Source organism: Myxocyprinus asiaticus, chromosome 19 (genome assembly GCF_019703515.2).
Source record: "Myxocyprinus asiaticus isolate MX2 ecotype Aquarium Trade chromosome 19, UBuf_Myxa_2, whole genome shotgun sequence".
Lineage (NCBI taxonomy): Eukaryota > Metazoa > Chordata > Actinopteri > Cypriniformes > Catostomidae > Myxocyprinus > Myxocyprinus asiaticus.
In genome coordinates, this window is record NC_059362.1 from 22,125,924 (window position 1) to 22,140,491 (window position 14,568).

At 36.3% G+C, this 14,568-nt stretch overlaps 1 protein-coding gene across 3 annotated transcripts; it reads left to right on the forward strand.

Annotated features, from left to right (window-relative positions):
- Window positions 1-1,013: 1,013 nt before the first annotated feature.
- Window positions 1,014-14,002, forward strand: nmu (neuromedin U). Of its 3 annotated transcripts, none has more exons than XM_051645127.1 (10): window positions 1,014-1,194; window positions 3,864-3,919; window positions 4,809-4,856; window positions 5,065-5,124; window positions 5,317-5,346; window positions 5,600-5,650; window positions 7,195-7,269; window positions 10,688-10,741; window positions 12,514-12,573; window positions 13,742-14,002. In XM_051645127.1, exons 1-9 carry the CDS (start codon window positions 1,035-1,037, stop codon window positions 12,547-12,549), a joined length of 570 nt encoding a protein of 189 aa, XP_051501087.1. In that variant the 5' UTR covers window positions 1,014-1,034; the 3' UTR covers window positions 12,550-12,573; window positions 13,742-14,002. The 3 variants fall into 3 exon arrangements, with proteins under 3 accessions (XP_051501087.1, XP_051501088.1, XP_051501089.1); XM_051645128.1 differs by having other exon boundaries at window positions 13,751-14,002; XM_051645129.1 differs by lacking the exon at window positions 5,600-5,650.
- Window positions 14,003-14,568: the final 566 nt, after the last annotated feature.

Genomic DNA, 14,568 nt, shown 5'->3' on the forward strand with positions numbered 1-14,568 from the left:
GTTGAACACTGGGGTTTGAAGGTATGGATTGCCCAAGGCCCCTAAGGAGACTTAAATAAAACTAAAAATAAATTATTAAAAAAAAATTCTAAGAAATTTAATTCATAGTGAAAACTGTTTGAGAAAATGATGTCTAAATATAATTTCTGATCTTTGGGATTAGTTTCCAGTGATCATTAGATGCTCTGTGGTTAGGTCTAAAATCCGGATGAAATGAATCAAAAGTAAATATAACTGGCATGTGAGGCATGTGAGTTTTTTAGGAATGAATTATTTTAAAATTATTTTCATTAGTTTGTTCACAACCAAATCATTAAGCATAAGTAAACATCATAATCTGAATCACTTTCTCTACAGGATTTGTATGTTCATGTATAGTGAATACCTTTTAAATTTGTATCTTAAGTCACACAGCCATTTACACATTAACATATTTAAAGCATCCTAGAGAGGAAAGTAATGTTTTGATAATTGGACTCAAGGGGAACTTTAGTCTGGTGTCCCTATCCTGGAGCTGTCCACAGCCCATGGTGCTGAAATACATTTCACTGTTATTTCTCACATAGATCCATGGTGGAGAAAGGAAATAGATACAGATTTTTTGTTGTTTTCAGTGCCTAAAATGTCATCCCTTTTTAAATAAATATGATTAAAGATAGTAGCAGAATAATCTAGAATCATCTCAGTTTCTTTGATAGAAGTAACCTAGGCTACTTTGATATAGCTGGAACACAAGTGTTTGTGTTCTCATGAGACTTCTTTTTCAGAAGGTTATGTCACTAAAACGTCCGAGTGAAGATAAAATGTTTTAATTATATTACTAAAAATCGATTTTTACCATACATGATCAAGGTGTTCGTTGACATCGTCATATTATGATTTGTGTGCATGAATTAATCATACATGATCCTATTGACGTACTTTGCAGGTGGATTTACGAAGAGGGTGTGTAACTCCGAGAGTTTAAATGCTTTGCTTGTGAGGGAGACTGACATACGAGCCACAACGAACCCGCGCAAACTACGAGGACTGACATGCGCGAGACCATGCGGAGCAGCAATCAGTGTGAAAGCGGAGAACCTCACAGCACGAGCATCAGCGCGAGACACCTCCAGCACAGCGCGATGAGTCCAGCACACAGCTCCACACTGATACTCGCAGTCCTCTTCATCTCCTTGATACCAATCACCAGAAGTAAGTCTTAAAAATCTCCTCTACTTTTTTGCTTTTTAATGATCTCGGATAACTTAGGGAGTTTGAAGAACTTTGGTGACCTGCTACTTGTCTAGATCGCAATTCGGATTCTCATAAAGTTGCATGATTGAGAACACCGCTTCCCAAAACTAATATTATAATCATCTTTAATGTTTGTGTTCTTCACAACTTTATTGTTCTTTGGAAATGAGCCAGTATCACATGCTGTGTAAAAAGCGACAACCTGTTACCATAAGGATCTTTTTCTACCTGATCAAACTCTTAAAAAAGTAGTTTTGTTGGTGTAACCTAATGTATTTAGATTGATTCAGTGATGTAAAATATATATTTTTTAATTTCAATAAAACCTGTTAATTTAGATGTTGCTAGATGAATCACATTATTTAGGTTAACATTTGTTTAACAATATTAAACAATTTAAATTGTATTCCTTTTCTTTCTTTCTTTTTGTAAAAAGAATATGCCTGCCTGATATGGAACATAACTGGCAGTTGCTCAGTGACACAACAACAGTAGTGAAAAGAAGGGTCAAAATATTAGTTTTAGAAGATCCGCAGAATTTAATTAATTTCCCAAATACTTGGAATATATATATATATATATATATATATCAAAACATTTATTGTATATTTAAAACAGACTTAGATTTGTGAATGCTGAGATCTTAAATAGTCAAAACTATTGAGCTGAAAAGAAAGTTTACACTACAGTATGTGTTTTGTAAACTTAAAGGAATATTCCTGGTTCAATACAAGTTAATCTCAATCGACAGCATTTGTGGCATCATTTTGATTACCACAAAAAAATATTTCAACTCGTCCCTCCTTTTCTTTAAAAAAAGCAAAAATCTGGGTTAAAGTGAGGCACTTACAATGGAAGTGAATGAGGCCAATTCATAAATGTTAAAATACACACTGTCTCAAAAGTATAGCCACAAGGTGTAAATAATATGTGTGTTAACATGATTTTAGTGTGATAACCTTTTCTGTGTAAAGTTATAGCCAATCATTTTTTTTTTTTTGCAACTTCTTTTCCATGAAGACATAATGCTTTAAACCCTGTAAGCCTGGCAAAAAACTTTTAAAATCTTTACATCTTAAATAATACAAAGCATACTGTTTAACAGAAGAATTATTGAACTGTAAGTGATTTTATAAAATTATGAACTTCACATTTCTGCTTTTAAACCCTTACAAATTGGCCCCATTCACTTCTATTGTAAGTGTCTCACTGTAACCTCAATTTTTGCTTTTTTTAAAGAAAAGGAGGGATGAGTTGAAATTATTTTTTTGTGGTAATCAACATTATGCCACAAATTCTGTTGAATGAGCTTAACTTGTTTTGAACCAGTAATATTCCTTTAACCTCAGTTTAATAAATATTGCAACAGGTATTGAAAAAAAACATTCAAAATGTTTATTCTGTCCTCCACTACAAGATCTGTCTTTATCGTCACTTTGGATTGGCAGTTTTATTTTATTTTTTTTTATGCAATTTACATGCAAGGTTTAGATCTTCTGTCTATGGTTCAAAAATCTGCTACATTAGTGTGAAGAGTAGATAATGGCCAATATTGACACTTAACATTGAAAAACTATTCTGGGCTAATGCTAGAATGCATCATTGTGATGCATTTACTAAGGGTTCATATAGAAGTAAAAACAATGAATTATTTTGAAGAGAATCTCTCATTTTTAAAATTTCTCCCTTCTATTCAAGTTGATTTTTAAATTAAATGAGTTAGTTACTGTAAGTAAATAGATACAGAGCAAGTTTGTGATGCTATTTGTAAGGTTTTACAATAAACATGCAAACTGAGGATGGACTAAACAGTGTTATGTGTCAGATTAATTGCATGAGTTCTAATCATTACACTAGAAGGCTAAAATGACAACTTAATCATCTGTAACATTGCAATAAAGTGTTTGCTCTACACACCCAGAGCTATTTATCATCACATTAGATTTAGTCACATAACTGCTAATTATGATGTCACTGAGAAAAAAGTTTTATGTGGTAGAGCACTTGAACATTTTGTCAGCAGCACTCATTGATAAGCAATTGTGATGTCACGTAGAATTTGAAGACTGTATTGACAGCATAAGAAATGCAGAAATGTCAGGAGAGATGTTGTCAGATTAGTAGCCCGGGCAACTATGTGACTCATTTATTGATACAGAAATAGAATTATATTGTCAAGACTGACTGTTAAATGTCAGAAGAATCCCAGCGGCCGTCCTGTTGACAAAACATGAAATTCTGTTAAACAAGTCTTTCCTTTTTCTTTTGCATTGATTTATAACCAAGTTGTCCTCATTTGTACTTATTTGATGTTTTAATTAAAGATTGAAATGTAGCCCATACACATACATCAATCATCCTTTTTAGAATAATGGGTTAAGAAGCTAGATATAGACACCAACACAATAGATCAATAGATTATTTTAAATTGAGACTTTGAAATCCATAAAAGGGCACAAAATGCACAGCTGTAGATGGTGTATAGAATGCAATGTGTCAATGTGATATTTAAAAAAAAAAAAAAAAATATTGTTAAACTTTACTGTAAGTAACTGTAATAATATTAGTAATATACATATAATAATGGTGTTTTTTTGTTTTTGTTTTGTTTTTTGTATAAATTGCAGGTGCTCCAGTGCTCTTTAATCCATCCTCAATAGAACATGACCAGTTACTTATCCAGGTGTGTATGATTCACTCACATAATGTTAAATACTTATCAGTCCACTAATTCTTACCAACTACCAACTTCAAATTACCTTCTTTGTTTCCGTGTGCTAACTGTGTGTACATGAGTAATCACTTGGATGTACTTGGGGATGAAAGGCTGGAAGAACAATTCAATACATGGTTATGGCAATGGGGAGAAATTAAAAAATAAAATAAAAATAACAGAAAAATTAAATTTTTATATACACTCACTGAGCACTTTATTACGAACACTATGGCCCTAATAAATTGCCCAATGTGGTCTTCTGCTGTTGTAGCCCATCCGCCTCAAGGTTCGACGTATTATACATTCTGAGATGCTATTCCGCTCACTACAATTGTATAGAGTGGATATCTGAGTTACTGTAACCTTTATGTCTGCTCGAACCAGTCTGACCATTTTCCGTTGACCTCTCTCATCAATAAGGCGTTTCCATCTGCAGAACTGCCGCTCACTGTTTGTTTTTTGTTTTTGGAACCATTCAGAGTAAACTCTAGAGACTGTTGTGCGTGAAAATCCCAGGAGATCAGCAGTTATAGAAATACTCAAACCAGACCGTCTGGCACCAACAATCATGCCACTGTCCAAATCACTGAGATCACATTTTTTTTTACAATTCTGATGGTTGATGTGAACATTAACTGAAGCTCCTGACCCGCATCTGCATGATTTTATGCATTGCACTGCTGCCACATGATTGGCTGTTTAGACAATCGCATGAATAAGTAGGTGTACAGGTGTTCCTAATAAAATGTTACGTCAGTGTATTTCAAAATAATAGTCATGTAAGCCCCACACCCAAACCCTTGTCGGCTTTCCATCAACATAAACTTACATCTGCCTCTTTTGTTTTTCCTTGTAGATAACCAATTTTTGCTCATTCTTCCTCTCTGCAGACCCATCATTTAGAGTGAGTAATGGAGTGTTGAAGTATTTTGACCATTTGCATCAGAGCTTACAGTTTGTTTGTTTTTTACAGATACAGTGTTGGTTTGCTGTGGAAAGTACTATCAGTATAACATAGAATTGAGTTACTTGACTCATTTGGCTCAGGCTTAGACATTTAAATTGTCCATAACCTACTACAACTTATTTACCATTCTCTTAACATTTGTCAGACCTCTGATGTTCTAGGGGACCTGTGTTTCCTAATGCTGGGATCACTGCAAAAATCTAAGGTGATTTTTTTTTTTTTACTGCCTGCCATCTTTATTTATTGTGTTATCACTTTAATGTCCTATTAGGCATTAATAGGATTAAAAAAAAACATTATAAAATTGTTTGTAAAAGTTGTAATGTATAGATCTATGAAAAGACATGTAAGTGTTCAGTTTTCATGACTTCTTAACATTTTCTCTTTGTATGTGCAGGAGATCACAGCTCGAGAGACCAGCAAACGGGTGAGTACGGGTTACATCTAGAGACACATTCAGTGCAATGACAATTCTATGACATCATAACATCAACATCCTTTTTATCTTGGTCTAATCCTGTAATGTACTGTATGGATGTTATGAATCTGATGGTTTTGTCTATTGCACTGTATTGACATTGGTGTGTCTGTATGTACCTATGTCTCTCTGTATATGTTTGTGTAACTTTTTCTGGGTTTTTCTGGGTTTTGTGTGTGTGTGTCTGTGCATGTTTGAACAGTTTTTATTTCATTACACTAAACCAAATGGTGCTGGATTGTCAGATGGCACGGTAGGTTTACTCGAGAGATCTTTTAGCCGTGTCTGTTGCTTTCAAGCCACTGCTGCTACGCTGCACTGTGTCTTCAATAACACATTCAAAAGTGTACTGTTATCTATGATATAATACTCGGGAATTTAGCGAAGCTCGAATCAAATTAGATGAATTTTAGGCTAGTGCACCTTTCTGTCAGATCAGGATTGCTCTACTCCTTCAGTACTTTTACTGTTACTATCTAAAGCTATTGTTACACATTAGTTCCCATTCCATGCATGGTAACCTCTCATGTCCTTTGAATCTTCCTCAGTGACAGCATCCACACTGACCCAAGAAGAACCAACTAAAAGGGTGCAGTTATTGGATATAGAGTAGTCTAGTGATGATTTACAACAGCCCTAAATGAATGATTACAACCCATTCAAATACTGTAATTTTCACTTGATGTTCCCCAGACATTTACCCAGCCTGTCTCCTATCTGGCAGTTTCATGAATTGATTTCAGATTTTTGTACAGGCTGTAATACAGTGAAGAGGAATGCATATTTTATAAACTGTATCTCCCAACCCAACCCCCAAACCTAAACCTAACCATTAGTGGAGTAAAAATTTAATGTTAGAGGGAAAAATGAAACCTCAGAATCACACTCGTCACTGATTATGCGAACGCAAATACTTCCTGGTTTCAGTGCAAATTCGAACCCAGGTCTCCCATGCTGTTGATGCAATGCGCTTCCGGTTTCACCACAGGAGAAGGTAAATGCAGTAGAGCCGATGCAAAAATGTCTGATAAGTGATGGCGCTTGTCAGTGAGTCAGCATAATGTTGCAGATTCTAGGGTACCGGAACTCTCGGAAACAACATGCCGACTTCCCATGTAATCATGTTGAATATTTTGGGTTGAACTCACTTTAAATTGAGCATCCCATTCTGTCACTTTACATGCTATTGTGTTGATGCTGTCAGAGAAATTAAACTATTCAGTGGCTTTTCTTCCTCACGTGAAGGTCTACTGTCCATTCCTTGCATGTTCACCACATTGCAAAAGTGCTGTGTTTTTCAAAAATACATTCCTACATATTACTTAAACCTGACATTTAACTATACACTGCTTTTGTGATATGTTTAAAATATACAGACTGCATACTACATACTGCATATGCTACATAAACAATAGCACTTTAAATGACAACCTACCTTGAATCACTTTTACAAACACACGCACACAAAATAATTTCTAATTTGATCTGGTTGATATCATAACCTAACATTCCCCCACATGTGTTGTTATGTGCTCTGGCATGGCCTGCATGTGATTGTAATTTTACTAATCATCAGTGCACTGTATGTGCAAAATGAACACTGAGCCGCACTGAGGACAAATAAGAGGGAAAGTATGTATGAAACTGTGAAAGTTGAAAGTCTGTGTTCAGAATTGTGTGTAAGTGAGAGAGTCCTCTCTGCAACCCCTGGCTGTTCTCTGGGGGCAGTTGTTCATGGTTTTCATATCTCTCCATGTCTGTCTTCATGATTTCTTTCTATATATGTGTATGTGTCAGTCCACTGTCTTGCACCCTCTTCTGGAGCTCATACCCCAGCTTGCCAGAACAAGAAGCAGGAGAATGAAATTAAATGTATGTATTCTGCATGCTTACCTTCACTCAGACTACTGTAGCACTGTGAGTATGACACCCTGAGAAACAGAATCACTAAAATACTCGACGTCTACATGAGAGGCTTTTTCCATCAATATATGGTTTGGGTAAATGCCAAGACACTAAATACATCTGGTCCACAAGACAAAAATGGAAAGTAGGCATTCAAAAGTCTGTTCAGGAAATGTATCCATGCTAAATTTAAAGGGGTCATGATATACTATTTTTTAAATAAGTGTATTAACTTACCTGAGGTCCACTAATAATCTTTTTATAATGTTTTTACAATGTTATAATGTAAATTAATATTTATATATTTATTTATTTTTTGCACCAAAACAGTCATAATTAGTTATATATAATAATTTTCGACACTGTTTCTGGCCTTCTGTCTGAAACACTCAGCTTTAAGCTCTCTGGCCCTTTAAGACTTCAATGTAAACACACACTGTTATGATTGGCTAACAGCATGCAGCCCTTCCAATACAGCCATATTTGAAGTGCAATCCGAAGAAAAAGACCACAACATTTATAAAACTACATTTCAGGATTAACATATAACCCACATCCAACACATCTGATCTGAATATATTAAACTGTTCACTCAAGCAGCACCATAAACTATCAAACAGTTATGACATATGCAATATTCATGAATTAAATTGTTTACTTATGGATTTCCAGTCCAATAGTGTTTTTTTTCTCTCTCCAATTTGGAATACCCAATTCCCAATGCGCTCTAAGTCCTTGTTGTTGTGTAGTGACCCGCCTCAATTGGGGTGGCGCAGGACCAATCTCAGTTGCCTCCGCATCTGAGACCATCAATCCGCGCATCTTATCACGTGGCTTGTTGAGCATGTTACCGTGGAGATGTAGCGCGTGTGGAGGCCCACGCTTTTCTCTGTGGCATCCACGCACAATTCACCATGTGCCCCACCGAGAGCGAGAACCACACATTATAGTGACCACGAGGAGGTTACCCCATGTGACTTTACCCTCCCTAGCAACCGGGCCAATTTAGTTGCTTAGGAGACCTGGCTGGAGTCACTCAGCACGCCCAGGATTTGAACTCGTGACTCCAGGGGTGGTAGTCAGCGTCAATACTCGCTGAGCTACCCAGGCCCCCCCAATAGTGTTTTTAACTGTCTCATCTTTCAATACCAGTTCCTTTGCACAGCTTGAATCATATTGTGAATGGTTCACAAGCAATCCACGCTGATATGAGCCAAAAACATATTCCATACATGCTGAAATGTTCTGAATACGCAAACGTAATACAAACCATGGTGATGCTGGGTGCTTTAACCGGCTTCAACAGGCTAAAGCAGAGATGCTGGTCTTCACCAGAGCGACACCTCACATCTTCCGTTTTTACACTGGACTGCATGTGTTTCTCCCAATCAGTGGCAGAGATGCCTTTTTAAAAGTTGTGCTTGTACCACTCTTAAAATGCAGTGCACATAGCCGGAAATGCATCAAATGATCAAAGACATCAATCTAGTGCATGTTTACAAAAGACCAACAATTAAAATTAGCACAGATGGGTGCAAAAACAGTCCAGGAAGCCTTCAAAACAGCACAACAGCAAGACAGTGCAGCTGAATGAAACAGAATGGGGGTCTCATTTTTAGAGATATAACTTGACATTGCGTCATTTAAAAGTGGCGCCAGATGCACGATAACAATCAAAGCCGTTCGTCTAGTGCATGTTTATGTAGAAAAAAAATTAAATCAAGATATGCACATGAAGGTGTCCTGTGTGAGTCCCCTTAAAACTGTAGATGAATCTCCCATGGCAGGCCCATCTCTCACCACCTGTGTGACAGACTGAGTGTCAGTGGTCGCAAAAATGTGCATTGATGTCTTGCTGAAGAGGCAGACATATGCAGATGTATTTGGTCCTTGTGACATCACAAGTTCCACAAATTCAATATGAGCAGTTTTTGCAGCTTGGTTTAAATAAATGCTATTTTTCTATTAAGGAGGAAGGTTTCAGTTCTGAAACTTACAGTATGTTTTTTTATAGTACAATGACCTCTTATATGTCAAAAGATCAAGGAAAATTTGATTCCTCATGTCATGACCACTTTAAGAAATGTACTCCAATGTTTATTCAATTCTATTAAAAACAGATCCCCTATTTTATGTCATTCCGCTATTTAAACTTTGAGATGTTGCAAAGTGATTACATGACAAAATTAATAACCGTTCTGTTGTCAAGTTCTCAATGTGATGACACTTTGTTACATTGGGAAAAGCTTTGTCACATTAACAAACTTCTTAACACTTTTTTTTTTAATTATTGTCTATCCTGCAGACATGGCACATCACAAGTGTAAAGCATGATGTTTCATGAGATTTATACTTCCCTTCATTCCAAACAGGACGTCCATTACCATGCAATATTAAAGTTTGTGTTAATTACATGAATATTTGAACAAAACAACATAACTTTGCAGAGATGTTCATGGAAACAGACTGTTATGAAATAGCCTCAATATGGCTCTCCATTCTCTTTTCCACTGTGCCTGCTTCCTTTAATGCCATATCCTTTTCTGATAATATCTCATCATGACTTAGCTCTCTGGGCTTCTTTTCTTAATTGTTGATTTAATTAAGTGTTAATAAGTATTAAATCAGACAGTGTGTGTATTTGTGTTTGTACACCACATATTTGGCTAGAATATATATACTATCTATCTATCTATCTATCTATATATATGGGGGGGGGGTTGTATGGCAGAGGCCTCCTCTTTGGTGCCCTCCCAGCAGGTGGCGCCCTAGGCGACCGCCTAGTTCGCCTATGCCTAGAAACGGCCCTGCATCAACCATATTGCCTATTGTTTCACCATCTTATTTATTTATTTTTTTAAGTATTTGTTTATACTTGTACACATACTTTACACACGAGGCTAACAAGTGCATACATGTGTTTGAGTCCATCTACTGTAATTCAATGTACCGGATGTGAAATGGCTCAACATTAGTTTCATTAACTGCTCCTTTCCGTTTGAGAGGTAATTGTGCGCTAAAAGTCTATTGTGCTATAAGGATAAAACACAAAACTGAACAAGAGTAAATTATGTCTCACTCTGACCTCATTCTGACACAGAAAATGGTCCTGATGGATTTTTGTTTGCTAGTTAAAGTTTTTTTTTTTTTTTTTTATACCACTAACAACACTGCCATCATACAATCTTTGATTCATGTGAAACTGGAAAGCAAATGTCTCCTCAAACGTTTATTTTATCAATGTTGTTTGGACTGATTGAATAACTAGTTCTCTGGTGGATTAAAATTTCTGTATGTTTGTTCAGTATCAGCCTCAGAAAGCTGTATTTTGGTTCATATGGTGTGATATTTGGAGCATTTCTATAACATTTCCTTTTGTGGACAGGAGGATATTCAAGGGCCAGGCCGGATCCAGAACAGAGGGTACTTCCTTTATCGGGTAGGGTGTAACATATTTGACAATTGTTTAACACAACAAAGAAAATTAATTTTGCTCTTCTGATTGCTTTTCTAAGTGTTGAAGGTGTTTTGTCTACAGTAATGACAATGCTTGGACCTTACATAGCCTACTAAATTGTTTACTTCAGGGCCGTTTCTGACCATTTTGGCGCCCTAGGCGAGATCCTTATTCCATATTCTTTTCAACATCTTTCTGATAATATTTCAGAAATTCCATCTTTCTTTCGTGATAATATTCAGCTGCTTAACAGTGTGCTTAACACATGGTGAATTCTTGCTAAAATGCAGTGTCGTTATGTAAAAGTATTGTGCTCATGATAGAGCGCTATTAGTAGCGGTCGTTGTCATTAATGTGATGAAGTCTTCCTGTCGCAACACCTGACATACCACCCCGTCACACAACAAATTATAAAAAAACCCCACATAAAATCTGATTTGATCATTTAGACTGAGATGCTTTAACAAAAATCTGATTTTAATCGTATCTCAAACCACCTACTGTACGAACACTGTAAAAAAATAAAAATTGTTGAGCAAACTTAAAAATTCAACGCAACATGATGTAGTAAGATTTTTGTGTTCTCTCATCAACTGTCTTAAAAATTGAATTTGGTAACATTGCTTTGTTTAGTCAATATAAATTAGTTTGTTCACTAATTGCAAATATTTGTGTTGAGAGAACTTTACATTTCTTTTTCAGCCAGCTATCAATTTGCAAGCTAACTTTCATTTTATTCCAGTCTGAATTACTTCTATAAGAAGTTATCCTCTGAAGAGAGGTTTGTTTTGCAAGGCAGTTCATACAGTTGTTTGACACACAATAGTCCTCAATCTTTAACAAACAATCCTCAATAACAGTGACAATCAGCAAACCTCATTAAGTTAAAAGATGAGCTCTTAACATCACCACACAATAATTGACTAACACTGGCAACAAAAAACAACAAAAACAGCATAAATAAATCAGCAAACATAAAAAAATAAGCCTATAACACTAACCGCATAATTTATTCATGTTGCAATGCATGCTGGGAACTCGCAAATCAGCAACATTGTTCAATATGAAATTGTTTGTTATCTCTGAGGCTAGTTGGGACAACATGTGTGGGAATACTGTTGGTCCAGCGTGTTTTTATATAGATGCAAAGTAATTCACCTTTTGAGTTTCTGTGACTCATAAAAACTACATAAGCTAAATAAAATGCAATTACAATTTTTTACAGTTGAAGGTGGTTTGGATTTGGCTTATAAAAATCTGATTTAATATGATTTTTCCTGTTTTAACTAAAAAAATAAAATAAAAATAAATAAATAAAAAATAGGTCCTTTGTGAGGACTGGATTTATAAGCTTGCAAACATTCTTAACAGCTAGTTGAGAAACAGGTCCATGAATACCTAGTTGCATACCTCTATATTTCTTTTTCTTTTTCTCTTCCTCTTTCTTATTTTTATGAAATTGTGGCCCTGAGGGCTTTGACCTTTTCATAATGACACTCTGACACTGACACTTGATCCACTAGGTGTGCATGGTCGCTCCCGTCCCCCATCTCTACCTCTCTTCCCAGCAGCAGCGCCCACTAGCCTAGGCGACCGACTAGTTTGCTTATGCCTAGAAACGGCCCTGGCTTACTTCACGCAGGATGTCCTATCATTTTGCAAATGTACAATTTTATCTAATTGCTTGGGAAAACCCTGCTCTGTAAATGGTGACTTTTTGTGCTAAATTACCATTTTTATGTTTATCTTTGCAGCCACGAAATGGAAGAAGATCTGCTGAATATGTGTAAAACAATAAAGAATCAAAAGCTCAGGTATGTAATTTCTTGCAAATGAGAAAAATCTGCAAAACTGACTTTTTTCTATACTCATATGTTTTCTTAGTGTATTGGGTCTGGAGTTACATTAATTTATTTCCGTATACTTTCTTGGTAGTTCTAGGGATAGTTCACTTCAAATTGGAAATTCTGTCATCATTTACTCACCTTCATATTGTTCCAAACCTTTTTTTTTCCTTCTTCTTCTGTGGAACACAACAGGAGATGTAATGCAGAATGACAGCCATGGGGTGCTTTCAGACTAGCACTTTTAGTACACACCCGAGTTTGAATGACGTCAAAGTTTGGTTGGTTTGGATGACATAAATGCTGTTTTTCGAACTTGGGTGCACACCCGCGCAAATCATAGAAGTAAACCGCTATTGATGACGTATAATTTGCGTCTTTGCAGGATACCAGTCACAATTATAATGGTATAATGCATCTCTCATACCTGGTTGTCTCCAAATTAATTGCCTTCAGAGAGCTGCTTACATTCTTCACATCTCTTACATCACATCCGCGGGCTCGCGGCAGACAAACACTAACATTCTTCACATCATTGCACATTCAGTGCATCAGTGGGAGAAAAACACAAGTGTTTTTCTATACAGGTAAAGTTGTGGTGGTAAATCCAAAGAGATTAATACTTGAATAACACAGTGAAGCTGACGTCTTCTCGAGTTTTTACCTAGTTACAGTGGTAAACAGCTGCCGCTTGAACTCATGTTGATGATGCAATTGGGCTGCGGTTTGGACCCAAATAATATGATGTGAACAGAGACCAGCGGGGGCAGGGGGAGAAAACGAACTAGGGTTTGGTCCGAGCAATCGAACCAAGTGTGAAAGCACCCTTAGTCACCATTCACTCTCAATGTATGGAGAAAAGATGCAGTGACAGTGAATGGTGACTGATATTCTGCATAACATCTCCCTCTATGTTCCACGGAAGAAAGAAAGCCAAACAGGTTTGGAACAACATGAGGGTGAGCAAATGAAGTCAGAATTTTCTTTTCATTTATCTGCTTAAATTCAACAGGGCATTTGTGTTTAATGGCATTAGAGTTTTAATTTGTTTACTTGAATATATTTGATTTATAATGTTGCGACACCTAGAAAAACGTTTTTCCACAGAGTTTATTATTTTTTTCATTAACACTTTCAGTACCAACAGACCCTGTCCCGCAGATGTACTGATCCAGAGTCAGATGACCTAAAACATCACATCACACTCATTCCAGAAAACTCCCCCTCACTGAATCGTGATGTTGAATGTACAGACAGAACCCAAATAAAGTCTTTAATTGGTTAAAATGTCCTGTTTGTATATCTGTGCTGTGTCTTTTGAATTAAAAGCATTATAAAATGTTTCATCATTGTGGCAGTGTGATTTTGACCAATTTGCTTTTATTGTACAGTATCTGAATTATTTGACCAAAGAGCAAGAAATAAAAATCTTTTTCTCAGTTTTTTTCTTGAAAGCACAAGTGGGACTCACTCTCTCCTTCTCTGCGTGAGTGTGTGCGTGTGTGTGTGTTTGTGTTATCGTAGGATCCACAAGGAGTCAAAAGGTATTCATCAGCCTTCGCTTCCGATCACTTCCCAGTTTAATTTGATTTGTACATCTAAATGACAGCATGTTTCATGTCTCTTTTCAGTACTTCATCAGTTTAGCAGAATGCTGCTGTTGGTCTGTTGTTCTCATAAATGCACATCATGTAAGTACCCAGATAGCACACGTACATCTCCGAGATGTCTGTTTAAGAGTGTTTCATCAGGAAAACATCACATTCTAATTCACATCTGATAAACAACTTAAAAACAACAGATTTACCAACATTCTAAATCAAAAACGTCTCAAAGTCATCTGCTGAATGCAAGATGACTTGAATCTACTCCCTTGGCTGAATGTTTTATTGACATCTGAGAGGAAACGTCTTATAGATGTATTTCAGATGAGCAAACAACCTAAACAATATGTCTTCCAGATGT

What these genes read in the sequence shown, in the direction of transcription:
- nmu (XM_051645127.1), top strand. Translation starts at nt 1,035, where the DNA reads ATGCGCGAGACCATGCGGAGCAGCAATCAGTGTGAAAGCGGAGAACCT. An exon ending in CTGCAGACCCATCATTTAGA is followed by an intron (nt 4,857 to 5,064) that starts GTGAGTAATGGA and finishes AACATTTGTCAG; the next exon opens with ACCTCTGATGTTCTAGGGGA. An exon ending in GATCACTGCAAAAATCTAAG is followed by an intron (nt 5,125 to 5,316) that starts GTGATTTTTTTT and finishes TTGTATGTGCAG; the next exon opens with GAGATCACAGCTCGAGAGAC.